The sequence below is a fragment of the Urtica dioica genome, chromosome 3, assembly GCF_054948205.1.
Source record: "Urtica dioica subsp. dioica isolate 48M chromosome 3, U.dioica_male_clone48M_v1_H2, whole genome shotgun sequence".
In the NCBI taxonomy this organism is placed as follows: domain Eukaryota; kingdom Viridiplantae; phylum Streptophyta; class Magnoliopsida; order Rosales; family Urticaceae; genus Urtica; species Urtica dioica.
The window spans coordinates 10,100,902-10,124,894 of record NC_142758.1 but is presented as its reverse complement, the minus strand read 5'-3'; the positions used below and the strand labels follow the sequence as shown (position 1 = coordinate 10,124,894).

Genomic DNA, 23,993 nt, shown 5'->3' with positions numbered 1-23,993 from the left:
CAAATCGATTATGCCTTCGCTGGCGAGTCGAGAAAAGTAAGACACGCACAACGCAACGAAGGCGCGCAAATCGATTATGCCTTCGCTGGCGAGTCGAGAAAAGTAAGACGCGCACAACGCAACGAAGACGCGCAAATCGACTATGCCTTCGTTGGCAGGTCGAGAAAACAAGACGCGCACAAAACAACAAAGACGCCCAAATCGATTATGCCTTCGTGGGCAAATCGAGAAAACAAGACGCGCACAAGACAACAAAGACGTGCAAATCGATTATGCCTTCGTTGGCAAGTCGAGAAAATAAGACGCGCACAACACATTAAAGCCGTGCTAATCGATCACACCCTCATTGGTAGATCGAGAAAATGAGCCACGCACGATTAACCCGAAACAAAAAGTCGTCCCTCGCGACGCGCGAAGGCCATTCCTCATGGTGCAAACCCGAGAACATTCATCCCGCGTCCGCATAAAAGCGTAGGTTTTGAGTTTCCACTCGACCTACGCTCGACCGGAAACTCGGGGGGCTAATGTTGTTGGCCCGTCTAGGGCCAACGGGAACAAAGGCATCTCTTCGACCCACATGGCTAGTACGAGGTCTTGGGCGGCGGAACCCTGACTCAACCAGGAGCCGGCCCAAACCAATGGCCAAGTCAAAGCCCAACCATGGGCCGAGTCAATGGCTCACTCGGCCATTGGCTGGGTCAAATGGCTCACTCGGCCATTGGACAGTTCACTCGGCCAATGGCCGAGTGAACCCTTCAGCCACCAAGGCAGTTCACTCGGCCATTGGCCGAGTGAACCTTCCAGCAGTTCACTCGGCCAATGGCCGAGTGAACCTCAGCCGGCCCAAGACCTTCACTCGGCCAATGGCCGAGTGAACCTCACCACCATGTTCACTCGGCCATTGGCCGACCCAGCCTCCTCCAAGGCCGACCCAAACATTCTCACTCGGCCAAGGGGTCTTCAAACCACCCCTTGGCTGCCTATAAATATAAGGGTCCTTCCCTTGACCCAGGTAATCCATTCTTGAGTACTGGAACGCTGCCGAACTCGTACCTCGCTCGTTTCTCTCAAGCTTTGGCCTCTAAACACCCCTAAAACCTCTATACTCCACCTCAATCACACTAATGTTGAGCGTCGGAGAGGTAAACAGGGGCACCCCCCTGTTTCCCCTTTGTAGTTCACGTGTTCTCTACTCCTTTTCAGGTACTCTGACGAACTCAAGGGACATCCACAGCTAAGGGACGACTTGGGATACCAAGTCCGACACGCTCGAGTCAAGACGAGACCACTTGGTCCGGCCTTGGGTCTAACCGTCTTCGGCTCCTAAATAGTTGTCCGAAAAACAGCGACAACATTCATCCAGCTTAAATTCACCTTCTTTGCCATTCTGAACGTCAAACATCTTCCCGAGCAGATACTCATCAGCATATTGTCCATCTTTAATTTGTTCGAATAACAACGGCCGCATGCTGAGAGCAGCTAATCTTTCCGTGATTAGCTGGAGTTCCAACTGCTCGACGTCATCCTTTAGTTGGGGTGATGATTCAATCAAACTAGAAAGTGATGAAACTGACTTACGACTCAAAGCATCCGCTACATTGTTGGTTTTACCAGGGTGATAGTGCAGATCAAAGTCATAATCGTTTAATAATTCCATCCAGCGTCCTTGACGCATGTTTAGCTCATTCTATGTAAACAGATACTTTAGCGTCTTGTGGTCAGTGTAGATATCACAATGAACTCCGTACAAGTAGTGTCTCTATATGTTGAGTGCAAAAACCACAACTGCTAACTCTAAATCATGTGTGGGATATCTGGTTTCGTAGTCCTTCAGCTGACGGGAAGCATAAGCGATAACTTTACCATTTTGCATCAAAACTGCGCCTAATCCTTGTTTTGACGCATCACAATAGATTGCGAATCCTTCGGTTCCTTGACGAATAGTGAGCACCGGAGCTGTTGTCAGACGTTTCTTCAGTTCTTGGAAGCTCTTCTCACAAGTTTCAGACCATACAAACTTATGTCCTTTGCGAGTTAACTGTGTCAATGGCATAGCTAATTTAGAAAATCCATCCACAAATTTTCTATAATAACCTGCCAAACCCAAGAAACTTCTTATCTCGGTGATAGTCTTTGGCTGATTCCATCCCTTAACTGCTTGAATCTTCGCAGGATCAACCATGATTCCTTTGTTGCTGACAACGTGACCAAGGAAAACGACCTTGTCTAACCAAAACTCGCACTTCGAAAATTTGGCATATAATTGTCTATCCTTTAACTTCCTCAATGCAACTCCAAATGTTGCCTATGCTCCTCATTTGTTTTGGAGTAGATCAGGATATCGTCAATGAAGATGATTACAAACTTATCCAGAAATTCCTCGAACACGCGATTCATCAGGTTCATAAAAGCTGCTGGAGCATTGGTTAGTCCAAATGACATAACCTGGAACTCATAATGACCATATCGAGTACGAAAAGCAGTCTTCAGAATGTCTTCTTCTTTAACTCTCAATTGATGATAGCCGGATCGTAAATCAATCTTCGAGAATACCGTTGCTCCAGATAGTTGATCGAAAAGGTCATCGATATGCGGTAGTGGGTATTATTCTTTATGGTAACTTGGTTCAATCCTCGATAATCAATGTCGAGATGTAGTGTACCATCAGCCTTCTTGACGAAAAGAACTGGTGCGCCCCATGGTGAATGACTTTGTCGAATAAATCCTTTATCCAACAACTCTTGGAGTTACGACTTGAGCTCTTTCAGTTCTGCAGGAGCCATACGGTATGGGGCTTTCGATATCGGTGCAGTACCCGGAATAAGCTCAATGTTGAATTCGACTTCACGCTGGGGAGGTAGACTTGGTAGATCCTCCGGAAAGACTTCAAGAAAATTCCTCTTTGTCTAGGTTAGTAAAATCGTTTTACTTGTTTAAAATAAAATTTTTATTTTCCTCCCCTTGCTCGAAGCGTTAAATCTTTTCTTAACCCTAGATCAATTCCAACAAATTCAAGGTTCGAAAATTTAATTTATTAATTCTCGATCTTTCAGAATTAATCTTTATTTAATACTTGTAACCTTTCGTATCGAAAACAGTACGAAGTGAATTTTCATTATTTTACTTTTAACGAGTTTTAAATAAATAATCTAAAATCTCACAAACCAAGATTTATAGATTATTGATTAAACTTCAATTCTTGAACATTTACGGAAATAAACCACAATTACTTAAAAGAAAATCTAATAATTAGACCTACGACCTAACTCGAGAGTAATAAACGCTACTAAGCGAAGGCGATACTCACGAGTTAAATCCTGGCCTCGACAATCTCGATCGCATCGGCTTTCTTCTCGTCTCTACTCGGTTTGCAAACACAATGCGAATTTGAAATACAAATATCGAGTCAAACTCACAATATCAAACTCAGTCTCGAGCCTGAAATCCAACCACTCGGTCTCACATAGAGACCCGAGAGTTTACGAGACTCAACAAAAACACTTGATATTGTACAACTCAAGTAACTAGCCAAGAAGTCATCCCAACAAACACCGAATCAAATCAGAACATAGCAAAGAAACACACACACACACATATCAAAACTCAAACTAAAACACGAACATATATAGTATTCAGCCTGAAACAAAACACACAAACAAATTCATTCTCTAGTTCGGTATCTAGTCGGGAATAACCGCAAGATGAAAAATGTCTCAAAATTCTCGGTAACAACACAAATGGCTTGAAACCAACCCAAAATTCAATCTGCTAAACCACAAAAAAACCAGCCATAACAAAACCATTCACAAGCCAGACTTAACACAAAACACATTCAATCTCATCCAAACAAACATAGAAAAAGTCTCGGTCCATAATTTTTCGAGATAAAACCTCGTCAAACCAAATCATCATCGAACAAAATCGAGCCCAAAAATCATGTTCAACTCATACTATCATCCAAATGCACCAACCAAACAAAGGTTCGATTAACATAAATCTTAATCAATTTTTCGGATTTAAACAACCTTAATTCAGAATTAATCAACTTAATTTCGATAATCAATTCCAATTCATAAATCCGAACGTGAATAAACACAAACCGAGTACAAATCAACACGAAAATAGCTCAGAGAAGGAAAGCCCCAATTCAAAAATAGGAACCCTAATTTTTGGATTCAAAATTGGGGAAAAATCAATTTCTCACATGATTTCGTGAGATAGAGCTTCTCCGGTGTTCTCTCTCTGATTTTCCGGAGATTCTTCTTGGTCCGACATCCTCGGCTTGATCGCGGTGGCTTCTCTTCTCGATCGGAGCGCGCGTGAGGTCCGGTGCATGAGGTCGCATGAAAAGGTTAGGTTGTGGCTTACTTGGTCGCGTGAAGGAGATGGTTCGATGGTTTGTGTTTGTGGAGGTCCGCCCGAACCAAGAGGATGAAGAAGATGGAGACTGTGCTTTTTTTTTTCTTTCGTGTTTTATGGTTTTTCTTTACAGGTGGCAGTCGAAGCAAAAAAAAGGACAAAGAAAGAAGAAGAAGATCAAAGAAGGTAACGTGATGGGAGAAAAAGAGAGTTTTCGGTTTTATATAAAACCAAAATCTCATATTTATTAATTTAAATCCCTCTTTTTTCTCACCGCCTCAAAAAGTCCCCAACTGCAAAATTTATTTCAAATGGGTCCTGATAAATTGTTACAACTAAGTCCTCAATCATATAATTACTTAATTAACTCCATAACCGAACGGATTATAATGTTATGATTTGAACCAATAATTTTTTCGTCCGTTTTCGATTAATTTAAATATATTTAAGGTTTCTCGGAAATAATTTTTATTCTTGAGAATTTATTTATTAAATGAATTTCCGGAATGTCTCCTCGAACAATAATTTATTATTCGAGACAAACTCGATAAATCCTTTACTTTTTCCGAAATTTCTCATTAATTTAACATATTCTAAATTGATTCGATAAATTTATTGGACCATAATTCGCTCAAGAATTTAGTTGTAATAACGAAAACTCGTTTATTAAACTTGAACTTACAAGTTGAGTGATTTAAAAGTTTATACTTTACAAATCCCTACCCCCTTAAAAGAGTTTCGTCCTCGAAACATGAGCAGGGTACTTCTTTTGCATCTCACTCTCGAGATCCCAAGTGACTTCTTCCTCAGTGTGCCTCTTCCACAACACCTTGACCAGAGGGATGGTCATGTTTCTCATAACTTTCTCCTTGCGTTCGAGAACTCCGACGGTTGGCTGTTCATATCTGACTTCATGAGATGTATCTGACTTCATGAGATGTCTCAACCTCTTGATCTTGCAGCACATGTGAGGGCTTGGACACGTACTTCCGTAGCATGGACACGTGGAACACATCGTGGAGGTTGGACATGGACGCCGGTAAGGCCAATCGATAAGTTGTCTTGCCTACACACTCTAGGATCTCGAAAGGTCCGATATATCTTGGACTGAGCTTTCCTTTCTTTTCAAACCTCATCACACCTCGCATCGGTGAGACTATAAAAAAATTCTTTTTCTCCTGCCTCGAATTTCAGAGGCCTTCTACGCTTATATAACGTAACTTTTTTTATGACTCAGGGATGTCTTAATTCTGGCTTGAATTCTCTTAATCGCTTCAATGGTCTGCTCTAGCATATCGGACCCGATGAATTTGCTCTCATCAGCTTCATCTCAGTGAACTGGAGAGCGACACTTTTGCCAAAATGCTAGAATATAATTTTGAAAAAATGACATGAAGTAGTCAATTCAAACTATGGCTTTTGCAAAATAGCCATAGTTTCATTAGGTTAGGCAAAATAGCCAATTCAAAAATCCTTCCCCAAAAATCCCAAACAAAACACGGTCCTCACACAATTTCCCCAAACAGAACACGTTCGATCGTGGCCGATGAAGAGGCGGCTCCGGCGGAGCCCGATGCTACAGCGGCTGCTCCGGCGGCGGCGGAAGAGGGTGCTCCGGCGGCGGCCAAACAGGACGGCGAGGCTGCTGTGGATGAGGGGCTACCGTCGAATCCACTCCTAAATCCCCGTCGATCTCCTCGCCTCCGCCGCCGTGACGGAGAGTCCGACAAGAGGTAAGATCGACGGAGCGATCGGGAACATCGCGAGCGTCGAGGACGCAAGAATCGCGTCGCCGAAGAAAGAGATGTTTCGAATCTGCTTCAGATCCTCGATTTCCATATTGTCATTAAATTTAATCATGCCTCGATTAATTTTAATCCAGCCGTCATAAACCTTACATTATGTCTTTATAGTTCGTTGGGATTAAATTTAATCTAACCTAGATTAATCTTACTTTAGCTAGTTTGCTTATAGTTGACAAATTATGACTATTTTGCAAAAGCTTAAGTTCTATTTGGCTATATAGTCGCTTGACCTATAATTTTCAGTCTCTCGCCTTTATCACCCGAAAGTCTTGGTCCAAAATTCCTCTTACTTCCCCGTTTTTCTACGCCCGTACATTCGAAACGTGAAACTCACGAAACGTTAGATCTCATTCGATCTCGCTTGACAATTGAACATAGAACAACCGACATACCATCAATCCAAAAGAACTTTAAACATCAAACAGTCTTGACTCATTGAAAAGCACCCATTTTTTCACTCTCGTTTTCATTTTCGCTCTTCCTTTTGTTCTAAACGAGGATTTTTTTTCCCCTTCGATGATTTGGGGTCTGAATCTGTAAGATCTAATAATGGCGAGAGCCAGATCGTCTTCGAGTGGTTTGAGGTATTGTAACCCTTCTTATTATCTGAAGAGACCAAAGCGATTGGCTTTGCTCTTTGTTGGTTTTATTTGCATCAGTTTCGTGTTTTGGGATCGACAGACTCTGCTCAGAGAACACGAGGTACAAGCTTTCTTTACGTTATTGTTTTAATTATTCAATTTTCGTTTGATTGAATACTTTTTGCTTTTGATTGTTTGGTCGCTGAGGAAGTTTAGGCGAGAAAAACCCTTGATTATCCTTGGATCTGGTTCTCTTACGTGAAATTGGTCCTCGATGGATTTTTCTTGATTTATTGCATTAGCTTATCTGAGCGATTTGTAGAAATTGATCAGCTTAAAGATTTATATTCCGGAGAATTGCTGGAAAAATGGAGATTTCTATGCGTACTGCTCTCAATGATATGATAAACACGATTTGCTGAAATTGAATTAAAAATGGATAATTTTTTTTTGGAAAATGACATAAACATAATTTTGAAACTAGTCTACCAGTTAGTTTGTTGCCTATGGAAATTGGGACTTTGTGGTAGGACTAGCCTTTTGTTTGTTCCTCCGGTCTATTTGCACTTCTTTAGGTTTCCCTGTGGATTAGAATTGCTACATGTGGCCACAATGTCGAACACATTGGCTGATTTTTATACAAGTTGACTATTTTCTTAACTTGCTATTAAATCATGCTAGTCTAGGAAATTTTTAGAAACAATAGCATATTCAAAATTTGTCAGCCAAATTCTGTTTTTTATGAGGGTAAGGGAGTAGAAAAACGGTTGAGGGTTCTTAGTTTCAAATTAGCTTGAATCATATTTCTGTAATAAACATAAATCACTGGATTATATGAGTATCATGCTCTACATTAATCAATTCAAGATGGATGGGAAATCTAGTTTGTCCACATTTACGTTTGTTAATATATTTCTAATTTGCTCCAACATATGTGCTGTATTTTATATATCTAGAATCGCCAATCTCTTGCCATATTTCAATCAGTTCATCTTATTTGCAGGCAGAAGTTGAAAAGTTAAATGCAGATGTTGCCCATTTACGGGATTTGGTAAGAACTTTACATTTCTCCCTAAGAAAGCTAAAGCCATGCATAGATTTCATACAATTTCCCCCAGGCTAGTCTATATGCGTGGAGTTGCGGTGCTTTCTTTTTCTTTTCTTTTCGTTATTTTTTTCCCTTCTGTATGCTTCTCTATAAAGATAGAGGATCGTCCGGTCTGATTAACATGTAAAAGTAGTAAGTTCCAAAACTTTTATGCGTACCTAAACTTCTTCTTTCTATTAGAATCATTCTGCTTAATTTTTATTTTAATGTTTTGTATCCTTGGTAACATGTAGTTCCTTCACTATAAATTTATAATTTAGCCACTTCAAAGGGAAATTATTCAGCAGTAAAATTTTCAAGGAAAAAGATCAGAAGCAATTTTCTGGTGTGACATGGGCTTTCTTGAATCGATGCAGTTAACTTTAAACCTGAAAGATATGCAGATCCTCATAATTCAACATTTGGATGTTATGCTTGTCTGCTAAGATGCACTATTTTCTTTCAGTTGGACGATACAACTGAGGGCAAAACCAATGCAGCCAGAAAGAAGGATAAAGAGATGCCAGATGATCCACTTGATATTCAACGAAGAGAAAAAGTAAAAGAAGCCATGCTTCATGCGTGGAGTTCATATGAGAAATATGCATGGGGACAAGATGAACTTCAGGTGCCTACAGTATAGGACTAATGCTCTTCCAAGAAAAGACTTTGCCTTTGTTATTTAGTCGTGTCCTATACATGTTTTGTAAACCAGGGTGTAGTCCCTAGGTCTCCAGCTTGGCCTCGCAACAGTTTGGGAACAGAAAGCACTAACAATTTCTAGGTGGGTACCTTCAGAGAGGCTAGAACCCATGACCACTTGGACATAACCCAATTGATAGGTAGTCGTCTCCTATATTTAGTTTGTAGGTACCCAGTGAAGCTTTTTTAATTTGTTTAGGCGTCTCCTTATGAGGTGCGAGTATTGAACAGACAAACAAGTAGGCCAACAGGTACACTAGTTTTTTCGGCCCCAAAAATTCGTAGAGTATAAAGGGTATATATATGTATGTGTATATATATACGTATATATATGTATATATAATTGAGAATCACAAGTTATTACGCATCTGTAGTTAACTGTTCTTTGGGTCTCATGTTCGAGTTTTTCGTGGAAATTAATTGAATAGCTGAAGCTGTAGAACTAACAATGCTAACTTCTTCCTTACCAGCCACAGTCGAAGAGTGGCGTCAATAGCTTTGGTGGTCTAGGAGCAACATTAGTTGACTCTCTTGATACATTGTATATCATGGGTCTTCACGAACAGTTCAATAAAGCAAAAGAGTGAGTAAATAAGTTCAATAACTATTTTGATGTTCTCATATCGTTGGCCTTTATATGAGATATGGCAACTTGTCCAATTTATATAGGCACGAAAAAAAAAATGTTGTATAAAGTGGTTATCATATTGAGTTAATTTCACAATAATAATCAAGCTCAACTATATAATTTTATCTTGGATTTTTTTTTTGTCTTCCACTATTTGCATGTTGGATTTTATATCAAATGACCTGAAACCCAACTCTTTTAGCTTGACTGTCATAAAATATCGGTTGATTTTAATTTGTTTCATCAAAGCAACCATCTAAACATGTTATCATATCTGTCTGTATTTGTCGTCTATTGTCATTTCCAAGAACACAATTATTTAAGTTTGGCATAATTTAATTATTTCACATCAAAGATGTTTTTAGTCCTTTGTTTATAATTAATATTATATTGCCTCTTCATAAATATGCTACTTTTTTGACAGGTGGATCGCGAATTCATTGCATTTTGACAAGGACTACGATGCTAGTGTCTTTGAGACAACCATAAGGTTGCATTATAAGGTTTACAATAGAGTACATATTATGATTTTCCTCCTCTTACAGGGACTAGAATCAGCTTGTACAACTTTCTTTCCACGTGATTGAGATTGATAAAGTTCCTTTTTTTTACTGTCCCGCCTCTTTTTGTTATGTTTGCAGAGTTGTTGGTGGACTTCTTAGTGCATATGATCTCTCAGACGACAAAGTTTTCCTTGATAAGGCTAAAGATATTGCAGACAGATTACTGCCGGCTTGGGACACACCTAGTGGAATACCTTTTAATATCATCAACTTGGCCCATGGAAGACCACACAACCCTGGATGGACTGGGGTTAGTAGTTTGTTATCTTTAATAGAATACAGTTTATTATTTGAAATACCGGGTGGGGATTTAGATATATAATTTTTTTTTTCTGTAAAATATATATGCGATGATGCAAGGAGAATTTTAAGTTTGCATAGTTCAATAATAAATATATATGCTTGCAAGAACCTTCGATTGATTTACCAGTAAAGTTGGAGATTTTATTTTATAGTAGTTCATTAATCTTTTTCTCCCAGGGTGAAAGTATTTTGGCAGATTCTGGCACCGAGCAACTGGAATTTATTGCTCTTTCCCAGAGGACCGGTGACCCGAAGTACCAGCAAAAGGTACTACAATGTTGTTGCTTTTTATTTTATTTATTTTTATTTTTTTTATTTCGGTTTTGTTACATTTTATTTACCTCCAGCATGGGATCCCGATTTTATGACTTAATATTGCATTTTAAGGGCATAATGTTTCTGATTTGCTAGCAACCACTTTGATACGATTTTCCAGGTTGAGAATGTTATAACGCAGCTCAGGAAGATATTCCCTGATGATGGTTTGCTTCCTATATATCTTAACCCTCACAGTGGCTCAACAGCATACTCTCCCATAACCTTTGGTGCTATGGGTGACAGGTAATTATGTCTTCTTTTACTCTTTCACTTACAAGTTTTAGGTTTCGTCCTCTTATTAATTTTTTTTCTTCACAAATTAGAACAAGAAATTGCTTACTTACATCTGTTAATATTACCCCCAAAAAATGCAGCTTTTACGAATACTTGCTCAAAGTTTGGATACAGGGGAACAAAACTTCTGCTGTGAAGCGTTATAGGTAATTAAATCTTGTAATTTACTGAATGATGTATTGTGTAATCACGAGGTCACAGAGTTTTTGGATTCTTGGAACAGAGAAATGTGGGAAACATCAATGAAAGGTTTGGTTACCTTGGTTCGAAAGACTACACCATCGTCTTTTACATATATTTGTGAGAAGAACGGGGGTTCATTGACAGACAAGGTGATTCTAATTTACAAAACAGTAGTGCGTCGGTGATGTTCAGATACAAATTTGTGTATACGTTACCAACATGTTTCTTTTCCTAATTTATTTGTAGATGGATGAGTTAGCATGCTTCGCTCCAGGAATGCTGGCTTTAGGATCATTTGGTTATGGTCCTGAAGAGTCTCAAAAGTATTTAACACTTGCTGAAGAGGTACTTCTAAGTATTGAAAATAAAAGCAATTTTCAATATATATATATATATATATATATATATATATATATATATATTGTTTATTTATTATTATTATTATTATTATTATTATTATTATTTTGTGTGTGTGATGTAAAAGTGACTGGGACTCTAACCTGTTTAATAGAGGCAACTGCTTCAATCTAGAAAATATTTTGAAACCAAGGTAGATTGTTATTATTTTTTATAAATATAATGTTTTAAAAAAAAACCTAGTAGTAGGTACTAGTCTTGTGCTGGAACTTTGGTCTTTAGTTTAAGACCCGATATCTTAAGGATGATCATCATCTTTGCTTGTTCAACCTTAAGTAGTGATTGCATTGCTTTTCGAATTCCTTGAGTTCTCTTAATCCTGTCTTTTGGTTATGTTGATTTTGATGTCTCTGATGATAAAGAGTGCATAATTCTTTATAATGCTTTTTGAGCATTGTTTCGTGGATGTAATCATAAAAGTCTGTTTTCTACAGCTTGCTTGGACTTGTTACAATTTCTACCAGTCGACACCGACAAAGTTAGCTGGAGAAAATTATTTCTTTCACTCTGGGCAGGTTAGTTTTCATTCTATAGTCGTCTATTCATGTCTTTACATCAATTAAAGATGACGTGTAATGTGTTTTCTGGGACATTGACTCACCTTCCACACATGAACCTAACTATCAGGATATGAGTGTGGGTACATCGTGGAACATATTAAGACCTGAGACTGTTGAATCACTCTTTTACCTATGGCGTCTAACTGGAAATAAGACATACCAAGAGTGGGGTTGGAATATATTTCAAGCTTTTGAGAAGAACTCCCGCATCGATTCGGGATATGTTGGGTTGAAAGATGTAAGGATTCCTGAATCTCGTTGCCATGCATTTATCAAATATTACGTCGGATACTTGTGCATATCTCTTGGTAAACATTTTTTAAACCTATGATTTGGATAGGATTAAAATTCATCTGTTTCCATTGGATTCGAGATAGCATACTGGAATGTGAATTTAATTATACATAATACAAATATACCTAAAATCTGTTATTTGGTGATCTATCTTTGTTTATTTTGGGTAGTTCAAATGTCAAAAACCCATGTTTGTTCATCTTTTGTTTTTAAAATTCTGGTTTCTGGTTGTTTATAGGTGAATACTGGTGTGAAAGACAATATGATGCAGAGCTTCTTTCTTGCGGAGACCCTCAAGTATCTGTATCTTCTTTTCTCACCCAGTTCAGTCATATCATTAGATGAATGGGTTTTCAACACGGAAGCCCACCCACTGAGGATCGTCCCTCGAAACGACGGTGAGGATTTCAAAAACACAGGTGATAAACAGAAGCCAAATTTTAAGTTGCGTGGCCGTAAGGAAGGTCGACCGAGGGATTAGTGTCACTGTCAGTGGTTTCTGTTTCAGGTTGAATTAGATGAGCGAAGAAGATGGTTCAGTATGAATTTCTTAGGTTGGTTCTTTCCATTGGGAAAATAATCGAGCAAACAGAATTTTCTAGCTGGTTAAAAGTTGAATTCTACACTAAACATGTACAATTTATTTTTGGTTTACCCTTATGGAATGTAACATAGGTAATAGATCATTACTCACCTCATTGATTATTACAGAAGTGACAATTTTACCCCTTTTTGCTGCTACACGGAAGATGTATATACACGTGTATATATATACATATATGTGTATATATATATACATATATATATATATATATATATATGAGATTTGTAAGCAAGTAGTCTTTTTTAGGGTGGAAGTTAAAATTTTAGCCAAACTATCAAGTTATCTAAAATGATAGCCAACGTTAATGTGAGATCCCAATAATATCATTTTCCTTCGAATTCAACTGATACTTCCGAACCTCTCTTCCTCGATCTCCGCCGCTACGAAACTCTCCCCAAAGCTATCCTTCGATGACCCACGTCTTCGCCGATGAAACCAATCGCCGAATCCTCTTCTCAGAGCTCCGAATCCGAGTCGAAACCCTAGTCGAATCGCTCGCGATCAAGATAGGGCTCAAAAACCCCACGGAAATCAACCCAATTTCTAAACCCTTCCCGAAGTAGTCCTCCGATTTAAGGGCTCACGTCTTCGTTGGTAAAACCACCGCCAATCGCTGTCCCTCCCTCGGACTCTCCAAAGGCGACGTCGTTTTTGTCCTCTCTCCAAACCTGGCCAAATCCCGATCCTTTACTTTGCGCTCCTCTGCATCGGCGCCGAGGTCTCACCGGGGAATCCAATCAGCACGGAGTCCGAGATCGCTGCGCTACTCAAACTCTGCAACAAATTTCGCTCGTCTCTCTCGATGGGAAGGACAAAGAAAAACCAAACTCCGCCTCGATCAATCGACTCACGAACTCGGATCGCGATTCCGATCTGAAAGGCGAGAACAATTGGGCCATCGTGAAGAAGCAGAGAATCGGATTCTAGTCTCGGCGCTTTTGTTTCCCAACCGATCTCCATCACCGTCGTCGAAAACACGTTCCGAATTCTACATTTCATTCGCGTTCTTGAACTTGCCAGAGATCGCCACAAGCCCTGATTCGGCCTCTGTTTTATTCTCTCAAACTCATTGTCTTTGTCGAGAACCCTTATTGTCGAATACCATGCCAACAATTTCGCCGCGCGTCGAGTCGAAATCAATATCGGACAAAACACTAATTTGTAAGACATCGACGCCGGAGATTCGCCCCTGTTGTTGTGATGCACGGCGGAGGTAACATTAGGGCTCGGATAGGCTTCGACCGAGAAATCTGGAATCTCCGCCATATATATGATTTTGTTCATATGTGTATAATATGTTTGAATGCACATATATTACATACATACATTCGTACATTGAATTTGGGTTAATGTTATTAACCATTTAAATAATTAGACAAGAACATAAGAATTAGTTTTGATGTTTCTCTTAGTTATTATTATTGCAATATTTACTATTGTTTTTTTCTTTTTTATCGTTAATGAGATTAACTGTCAGATTTACTGTTTTTTTTTTTGCGTTTATAAGATGTACTGTTATATTTACCATAGAAACGAATGATTTACTCAATGGTTAATATGATTTACTGTTGGATTTTTAGTCCTCGATTGTTAGCGGAAATAATTAGTAAATCGTATTTACTGTTAGATTAACTAGTCCTCATCTGTGATACTTTTCCTGTAAGATTAACTATAAAATGTTACGGTAAATAAAATTTACTTTTGTTCTTGTTACGGTAAATAAGATTTCCTGTTGTTTTTACTACGGTAAATAAGATTTATTGTTTTCTTGTTACGGTAAATAAGATTTACTATTGTTCTTGTTACGACAAATAAGATTTACTGTAGTTTTTTTATTGTTAATTAGACTTACTAATTTTTTTTGTTATGGATGATATTATTTACTATGATAGTTAATAATATTAACCTAAGCGTATAATTTAAATATCGGAATGTTATCATGATAAATTGGCTATTTTCCTAAATATGTTAATAGTTGGGCTATAATTTTAAAGTAGGGGTGTCATTTTAACTAATTCTCTAGCCGGCCCTATATATATACATATCTCTCCTACATTATAAGTACCTATCGTTATTTACTGTTCATCTTATTTTGTCCAATCAAATTGATTCACTTTATTTCTTCTTCTCCATTCTTCCTCACCGCCTCTCTCCCTCACCTCACCTCACCTTACCGCTGTCTTTCTCTTCCTCTCTCTCTCACCGACTCTCAGCCCCTCTCTCCTGAACAACGCCACCACCCTTTCCCCCTCTTCCTCTCTCTCACCCGCTCCCTCTCCTTCGTCCTCTCTTCCTCTCTCACGCGCGAGCGCCGACCCCGACTGCGACCAGCGACCGTGCGCCGCCATCTCTCCCTCTCGCCTGTTGTCTCTCTGTCCTCGCGCTCAAACGACGCTTCCGAAGAATCTCGGTCGCCCGATTCCGCTGTCTTCGTCATCGGCTTCCAGACTTTTAGGTTTGTAATTTTTAATTGTTATTTCTAAGGTTTGAAATTGGCATCTGATTTGGGGAATTCCGAAATCGTGGTTGTTTGGATTTGCGTAGTCATACATAAAAGCATCGTGTTCACTATCAAAGTAATCCATGTATCTTCTTAGTGTTGAATTGGCAAATATAGTATAGCATTTACACCGCCACAACTACACCCCTTATTTATCCAATTTTCTTGATACAATTCCATAAGCAGAGCGCAACGAAATAGAGAAAAATATCGCCCAGGAAGAGAGAGAGAGAGAGAGAGAAGAGAGGAGAGAGGCAGATGTAGAGGAAGACAGAGAGACAGTGAGAAAGGAAAAACGAGAACTAAGGAAGCGAGGAATTGAACACGAGGAGGTGATTGAGAAGATTCTAACCGCGAAGTCGCGAAGAAAAGAGGTAATCTCAAATTTCAGAATTATATATTTAGGGTTGTGATTCTGATTCTGAGGTTGAGTCTTGGCCGATGATTATTTTCTTTGTAGCTGTTTGGTTAATCGTAGTTGCTGATTAACTTTGTTTTCCTGGATTCGCTATTACTTCTATTTCGAATATTTTTTATATTACTGATAAAATCAACATATTATATGTGTTTGTTGACGAACAAAATATTAAGGATAAATTACTTAAATACCCCCTGGACTCTTGACCACTTAACAAACTCGTCCCTACTTTTTTTTTCTCGCATCAGTGGTCTTAAACTTTGAATTTCTTACCAATTCAGTCCTTCCGTTTATTTTTTTGAACGGCTGTTAAATTTTTAATCATGTGTTGGTCACGTGCACTCTCTGATTTGGGTATTATGGTTTGCATAATTGCATAATTTAGTATGTAATGAAAACGAAAATCCCAAATCCTCTGAAACCCTAAAACACTCGAAAATCCCAAATCGCGAAAATGAAAGCGAAATCTCCAGCGAAGAAAAAGAAGATGAAATCTGTAATGAAGAGTCCTGCAACGTCGAAGATGAAATCCCCTATGAAGACACCTGCGACGACGAAGATGAAATCGAAGAAAAAAGCAGCGGAGAGAGCCTCAGCTTCTAAACCAGTTATACCCGAGCGCAAAGCCCCTGTTTATGGTAAAGAATCTTTAAATCTTGAATTTATCATGGTTGTAAAGTGTTGACCACGTGAGTCGACCAAGATTTGTCGTTGTGGTCCCATATGTCTGTTAGTCTCGTCTGTTTGGTCCCATATGTCTATTAGTGTCGTGTGTTATTGTGCCTTTTTGTCTGGGTTAGGAATATTAAGTAGGATTAAATATTTCTTGTTGTATTTAGATTTGTCCCTTTTTGTCGTTGTGGTCCCTTTTTTATTTTTCTGTTTTAATGGTTGGTAGGTATTAAATAGTGGTTTGGTTTTGTTTTGTTTTGATTATTGCAGATCCGTCCTCTACGAAGTTTACCTTAAAGTTTCACCACGGCGGGTCCATGTCTTACGAGAATGGTCGTATGGCGTACATTGGTGGCAAAATTGATCATGTTGATCACTGTGATTTGGACGAGATGTCGTTGTTGGTGTTGGATGAAATTGTGAAAAAGTTGATGGTTTATAGCTGCATGCCTTTGTATTATCTGAAAGGAAAAGACGGGATTAACTATGATCTACTTGGAACTGACAGTGAGCTATACCGCATATGTGCTGAGAAGATGCAAATGTCAAGGGAAGTTGATGTGTACTGTGAGCACCCGATAAATGCTCTAGTTTTTCCTAGTGCACCACCACTGGAAATTAGTTATGAATGTCAAACACGTACAGTTGAAGATGAAGCACCTGCAGTTCAAGAAGAAGAAGAAGACGACCCAGATGATGTTGAAGCACCTGCAGTTCAAGAAGAAGAAGAAGATAACCCAGATACGGTAGACGAAACAGCTGCTGAAGAAGATGAAGCAATAGTTGATGAAGAAGACGGCGACGACGCTGATGAAGAAGATGAAGCAATATCTGATGAAGAAGATGAGAGAGCTGCTGTTGAAGATGAAACAGATGCAATACAAGATAGCGGGTACGAGCTGAGTGAGGATGATGTTCACGTGGATGGTGATATCGTAGACGTTGGTTTGAGGAAGCTTCAGAAGAAAGGAAAGGCTGTAGTTAGTGACGAAGAAGGCTTGCTGGAATCTGGTAGTGAGTATGGCGATGAATGCGACATTGGTGGTAGACATAGCTCAACTTCAAGTGAGACAGAAGAAGTGACAAAAAAGAGAGCCGGTACATCGACAAAGGGCCAGAATCCGAAAAAGAAGTTGCCAACATTTCGGGAATTCAATGTTGAGACAGATATGAGAAATCCAACTCTGAAGTTGGGTTTAGTATTTCCCAGTCCAAAGGTTTTTAGAGAAGCAGTGAGAGAATATGCCATAGCTGCTGGGAAAGAAATTTTCTTTAAGAAAAATGACTCAACCAGGGTTCGAGCCGAATGTAAGGATTCGAAATGTAAGTGGGTTTGCTATGCATCGTACCTTGGAAAGACAAACTCATTTGTGATCAAGACATATCAGCCGGAGCACACATGTGCGATGACGAACAAGAATAGGTTTGCTACTTCCAAGTGGTTGACGAACAAATATATGCAGTATTTTAAAGACAGTGATTCCTGGTCGGCACCACAGTTCATGAATAAAGTCCAAAACGACTATATTTTGGACTGTTCGTATATGAAGGCGTATAGGGCAAGGAAGTTTGCTGAGAAAATCATAGAAGGGTCCTTTAAGGAACAATACGGTGCTTTGTGGAGTTATGGAGCTGAAATCAAGCGAACAAATCCTGGATCGACGGTTGAGTTTGAGTGCGATCATGATTCGGAAGGCAAACCAATCTTCAAGCGAATGTACATTTGCTATGCCGGGTGTAAGGAAGGTTTTCGATCGTGTAGGCCGCTCATAGGTCTAGATGGGTGCCATATTAAGGGACATCACACGGGGCAGCTACTTAGCGCAATTGGTATAGATGCAAATAATAGCATGTTCCCGGTTGCCTTTGCTGTGGTTGAGTCCGAGGGAAAAGCATCGTGGTCATGGTTTTTGAATATTCTGATTAGCAATGGATTTTCGAGTGTTTTAGGGTTTCAGAGGATTTGGGATTTTCGTTTTCATTACATACTAAATTATGCAATTATGCAATGACCATAATACCCAAATCAGAGAGTGCACGTGACCAACACATGATTAAAAATTTAACAGCCGTTCAAAAAAATAAACGGAAGGACTGAATTGGTAAGAAATTCAAAGTTTAAGACCACTGATGCGGGAAAAAAAAAGTAGGGACGAGTTTGTTAAGTGGTCAAGAGTCCAGGGGGCATTTAAGTAATTTATCCAAATATTAAACTGAAATTAAAAAAAAAAAACTATTACTGGATATTTGATTTAGTTGTTTTTTCATGGTTTTATAGTTTGCTGGTATCTTCGAATTTTCAAATTAAACTTTATTATTGTTTTACTGCAGAGTACTAGGTTCCTATACGTAATATATGTGCTCAATTCAAAGAATTCAGCTTCAAATGCCAGAAATCGAAATATAAAGTGCGCCATTTGTTTTTCTCTCTCCTTCGGCAGAGTTTCTCTCTCAAAAAACAGAGTACAGAAAACCCTAGCCTCACCAGCAGCCGCCGCCTCCTGGGCTCCGGCCTGGGAGGTGAGCATCGGCCTCCCCGGTAGCATCTCCTCACTGACGTGTGCGGCTCTAGGTGGCGGCTCTTCCCTCGTCCTTGCATCGGCTCAGCTCTTCGTTTCTCTGGCGCGCCGGCGGCTCCGGGTGCTCGACCGTGGTGAACGTGCTCAGGTCTCGGATCTGGCGGCTTCGGTGGGTCTATGGTTCGCAGGTGGTCTCGGTGGCCTCGGTGGGTCTGTGGTTCGCAGGTGGCATCGGTGGGTCTGGTCTCGGATCCCTCGCTGGGTCTGTGGTTCGCAGGTGGCTTCGGTGGCTTCGGTGGATCAGGTCTCGGTGGCTTCGGTGGGTCAGGTGGCTCCGGTGGGTCTGGTCTCGGATCTGAGAACGGTTTGGCGGCTTCGGCGGCTTCCTCTGTTTTTCTCTCCGACTGGAGTGATACGGCGAGACTCCGAGCTAAAGATGGGAGGGACGTGGCTGAAGAGTTTTTCGGGTGCAGAAGTGGTCGGATCTGCCGTTTTGTTTGTGTTGTGTTTTTTGTTTTGTGTTTTTACTTAGTTATGCTTTATGTTTTTATGCGCGATGTGTTTGTCTTGGTTTATCTTGGACACGGATTAGCCGTTGTCCACTATCCCGTTGTGGATTTCCTGTTAGGTTTTGTTCTATACAGGTTGAAGATGCATCTTCTTCGTGGTCATCAAACCGAGGTTGAGTGGATCTTTCCATCTACCAATTTAGGTTTTGTTGAAAGAGCCCAATGTGTGCTCAATTTCTGTGCTCGTCGTTCTTCCACTCGTCGGAAGCATGCACAAAACGTGCGATTACCGGAACTTAGTGTTAGTTTCACTTCGACTTAGGTTTGAGGTGTTCCATGTACTAAGATGTTTTTCTCCTGTATTGATGGGTTTTTACCCAATTTTAATGGATATTCCGTGACTTTCAAAAAAAAAAAAGTGCGCCATTTGTTTTTTGATCGTATTTCAGATACTTTTATGGCCTGTTTATGCAGGGAATTGGCAAAATATTTTTTGGTTGCTGGTACTGCCTCAGAGTCTCTTTATGGTACCTGTGAGACAATATTCAAGACTGACATGGTACTTTTCATACAAAAAAAAGTTTTGTTTTTCATCAGTATAAATATTACTCATGTAGCTATTAAATTTACAAATTTAATATTTCTTGCTCAACAACTTGTACTTAAAAAGCAGATGATGCGCTTGTTTTATATTGAGGTTGATAAGAAAGCTGATGTTTAATACTCAAGAGTCAAGACTAAAAAAAGCCTTATAAACTATGGTAATAAGACTTGGTGGGAGATGAAAAAAACTGCGTTAGGGTCAAAGTAAATCTTTAAATAAGCAATTTGTTTTAATGAAGGCCATTCTCCGATTTTGACTCTTCTTCCTCTCTTTCACAGGTTTTGATTTTCTTGCTTGATTTTGCTTCTTTGCCCCCCACGGCTCGTTCGCCGCGACTCGGACTCGGCCTAGAGATCGCCGTCACCGGAAGCGATGGTGATAGCTGCATCGAAGTCGTCGTCGGTGATGTCGATCGACAGATAGGTCAGCCTCGCGCGGCGTTGCCGGATCAAGTTCCGCCGGGAATCGGTCTTCGATATGTACACTCCTTTCGCACTCTCTCTCGCCTCCGGCAATCTCAAGCTCGATGCTTTCCACCAACTACATCGCTCAGGATTTTCATTTCCTCAAAGCCTTCGCCCAAGCGTGAGTCTTTTTTTTGTCTTCTGATTTGTTCAGTTATTTAATATCGCTTTGATTCATGGCCTGTTACCAGTGTTGTGTGATTTGTCTGAATCAGAGGGCTTTTCCTCGTAAAGGGTATAGGTTAAGCCTATATTGTAATTTTTGGCATCGCTATTAACTGAATGTGTAGGTTTTGCATTTAACTTGATCCTTATAAAAGAAGTAGGGGTAGTGGATATAAGATCACCATAAAATTGGTTAGATGAGATATCATTCTTAAAAGAAATTATAATTTTGTCTAGGTAGATTTTATTTTTTCCGTTATTGTTAAGGTTGCAGGAAAAACAAAACCTTAGGTAATCTTTATTAGCTTGGTGTCTTGGGTTCAATTTTCTTTTTCTTTTTTTGCTTATCTATTTAGTTTACTGCTGTAGCGGACAAAGAGTTAGCTGATATGTGATTCTAAATATTAGGCTTTCATACTTGTTAGGAAATTATTTTAGATAAATATATGAATTGGACTGTTTTACTCTTTAAACTTTATATTTGTTTCTTTTAGTTTTATGCATGAACTCACAGTTTTTCTCTGTAATTCTGGATATTGAGTTTGTATGATTTTAAAATACGTATTCCTTTTGGTTAAACATATTTACTTCAAATTCAATTTGTTGTATATCTCGATCAATAATTATTCGTGTGGATTCAAGTTTAGGTTAAGAAATTGTCAGTTTCTTCCATAGATGTTGCTGATTTAGGGGATTTTTTTAGGACAAATATAGGCCCTTTTTATTTGGCGATTATCCCTCTCTCGTTGCTCTCATATTTTTTAATTATATTATCAGAGTTGATCATCATAGACCATTTTTATTATTATTTTGAAATCGTTGAATTCCAGTTTCAGTGCGCTAATTTTTTATGGTCTGTAAGTGGAAGCTTCATAAGCTATATTTAGTGTTAATTGTTCAGTGCTTAATTGGACATGACTTTGAAGCTAAGCTTTAAGAATGGACATGACTTATTGTTGAAGAAACATGTGCAAGTTTGAAGAGTTCGTTCTCATGATATTCAATGGCGTGTTCATGGTTATGATTTCTTCTTCTTCTGATTGTACGGAGTAAGTAATGGTTTGTACAAATTATGTATATGTTTACTTTGTGCAACTATATGTATGTTTAGCTTTTTCTTCTTTTTCTTTCCTTTGGTCTTAATGTGATCGAGACAGACGTTTTATGGAACATTCACGAGCCAAGTCGAGGCCATGTTAATTTAAAATTTTACAATGAAACATGATTAGCGCTCTGTTTTTTTTTCTCCCTGAAATAGAAATGCCTTTTATATGCTTCTCTTCGATAATCGTGCTCTTCTTTCAGTATGATTTCAAAGGAAAGAAAGATCTGTTCGGTTCGTCAAGGCCATGGGTGAGGCTGGTATGTATGTGCATTTACGGTTCAGTCCTTATGTTTGTGCTGAGTGGAGCTATGGGTTAGTACTGTATTAAATTCTCTCACTGTTATTCAGTTTGGGTTAATTAGAATTTAGAAGATATATCTATCGTTGTTTTGATTCAAATTATGTCAACATTGGTTTCCATGTGTAGCTGCATTTCATCCCTGAAGTCGAGCTTCGAACTGATAACGGTCCTTAGAAGGTCAGGTTCTCATATTTATTTTCTTCTTCCAATTGTCTTTCACTTGTTTGATTCTTTGCTATGTCTAAAACTAAGCTATACATTATTTTTATATCTTTTTCAAGCTGAATGAAGCGATTCACCGGCAAGATAATCAGCCTGGTGAAGCAAGAGAAGCTCTACGCTTCACAGGGTGGACCCATTATCTTTTCTCAAGTTTGATTCATTTTTGATTTAGGATTTTTTAATCATTGAGAACGAGTATGGAAACACTGCGGAGCCGTACGGTGCTTCAGGGAAATCGCACATCAGATGGTTGGCAGGTATGGCTTTGGCTATGGACACTGGAGTTCCATGGGTCATGTGCCAGCAAGAAGACACTCCCAATCCCACTGTGAGACCGTCTTCTCCAATGAATTACATCGATCTCTACACTCTTTTTTCCTTTTTTTATAATTATTCTAACGAGTGACTTGTTGCAGATCAACACTTGCAATGGGTTTTACTGCGATCTGTACAGCCCGAACTCAGTACAACAAACCCAAAATGTGGATCGAGAATTGGGTTTGATGGTACTTTTTTTTAATTCTTTTTCATGTAACCTAGGTCCCTGTTCGTATTTATAAGTCATTTGATGAGTTATTTTTTCCTTCTTCCAGGTTTCTTGCTTTCGGCGGATATCATTGCCTTCCAGGCCTACGGAAGATGTTGCTTCCAGGTACTAACGAATTCTAGATTTTCACAAAATACACGATCGTGTATTTTGTGAAAATCTAGAAATTAAAACAATAGCTGAGATTTTGATCTCCGAAACCCTAGAAGATTGACCTTTGCTGAGAGATTCTGGCGAGGGCTTGATGGTCTGGAGAGTGAAGGGGACGAAGGCGAGTCGGTGGAAGCCAAACGGGGTCTCGGATCTCGTCCATGACCTCGGGAATGGAGACGAACTTGTCGGCGCATCGACCTCGGGTTCGACGTCGGGGCTGGTTGGCTCCTGAGGATGTTGGACCAGCAAGGTTTTGGGACTTCTTCATCCGCCATTGTTGTAGGTACTAGATAGAGAAAGACAGAGCGTGAGGTTTTGTTGATATCTAAAATTCTAAAACCGTAATGACTTGGATGAATGGTTTGTTCGTTGATTCGGTTTCGATGTCGTTTTTCGTAATCTCTTTCAATTGTTTGAAAAACGACATGTATTATCTATCCCCTTCTCCCCCACGTGCGAAGCACGTTTCCCCTCTAGTGCATATATATATATATATATATATATATATATATGTAATTTCGAATTGTTACTGAAAAACCTGAGTTAGAAAAACATTTCGTTGATTAATGACTAGGTTAGATCAAATGTTTTTGCCACCGAAGATGAGGAATATCCATATTCTTAAACAGCAAGTTCTATACGTAAATTAATGACTATAGTAGATAAGTGAAATAAAATAAGTAAGGTCCAACCACATGAATAAAAAAAAATTCATTAAATAGATAGATTAACTACGAAAAGCGTTACCGTCTTTTCTTCAATGCTAACAAGGATGGGGTCTTCGTGTTGTTTTTGTTGGACCACAAATGCATCATAAGAACCTTGTGGTCGACACTTACCGCTAGCGATGGCCTCGTAAGTCCAATATGGAAAAGCGTCTATATACCCATCAACATTTACTTCGCCTCCCTATTTTGAACTTTTGGATCAGCCACCTTTCTTCTTGTGATTGACGGATATTCACAAACGGTGCTAGGTATGTATCCGCCCAACTTAATTCTCCCCAATGGATGGTATAGAAGAAATCTAAATCATCAACAAGCTTCAAATAATCCACCCTGAGGGGGCTTTAGTGGATCCTTTCCCAGTCGATGACCCTCAACAATTATGACCTAC

The 23,993-nt window shown here is 39.2% G+C and overlaps 2 protein-coding genes across 5 annotated transcripts; both read left to right on the top strand.

Moving 5' to 3' along the window:
• Positions 1-6,567: 6,567 nt before the first annotated feature.
• On the top strand, positions 6,568-12,835 carry MNS1 (alpha-mannosidase 1). Its single transcript, XM_089609128.1, has 14 exons — positions 6,568-6,866; positions 7,749-7,796; positions 8,299-8,460; positions 9,005-9,117; positions 9,587-9,652; positions 9,804-9,975; positions 10,206-10,295; positions 10,465-10,589; positions 10,721-10,786; positions 10,864-10,972; positions 11,070-11,168; positions 11,675-11,755; positions 11,868-12,038; positions 12,333-12,835. Exons 1-14 carry the CDS (start codon positions 6,714-6,716, stop codon positions 12,573-12,575), a joined length of 1,698 nt encoding a protein of 565 aa, XP_089465254.1. The 5' UTR covers positions 6,568-6,713; the 3' UTR covers positions 12,576-12,835.
• A 7,294-nt stretch (positions 12,836-20,129) lies between these two features.
• On the top strand, positions 20,130-23,258 carry LOC149402372 (beta-galactosidase 9-like). 4 transcript variants are annotated; one of them, XR_016296026.1, is made up of 7 exons: positions 20,138-20,505; positions 21,451-21,598; positions 21,855-21,966; positions 22,082-22,132; positions 22,350-22,505; positions 22,594-22,683; positions 22,771-23,258. XR_016296026.1 is itself a non-coding variant. In XM_089608752.1 (6 exons), the coding sequence occupies exons 4-6, from the start codon at positions 22,437-22,439 to the stop codon at positions 22,834-22,836; spliced, it is 225 nt and encodes a 74-aa protein (XP_089464878.1). In that variant the 5' UTR covers positions 20,145-20,505; positions 21,451-21,966; positions 22,082-22,132; positions 22,350-22,436; the 3' UTR covers positions 22,837-23,258. The 4 variants fall into 4 exon arrangements, 1 of the variants encoding a protein (XP_089464878.1); XR_016296027.1 differs by having other exon boundaries at positions 20,130-20,505; positions 21,451-21,911; XR_016296025.1 differs by lacking the exon at positions 21,451-21,598 and having other exon boundaries at positions 20,141-20,505.
• Positions 23,259-23,993: the final 735 nt, after the last annotated feature.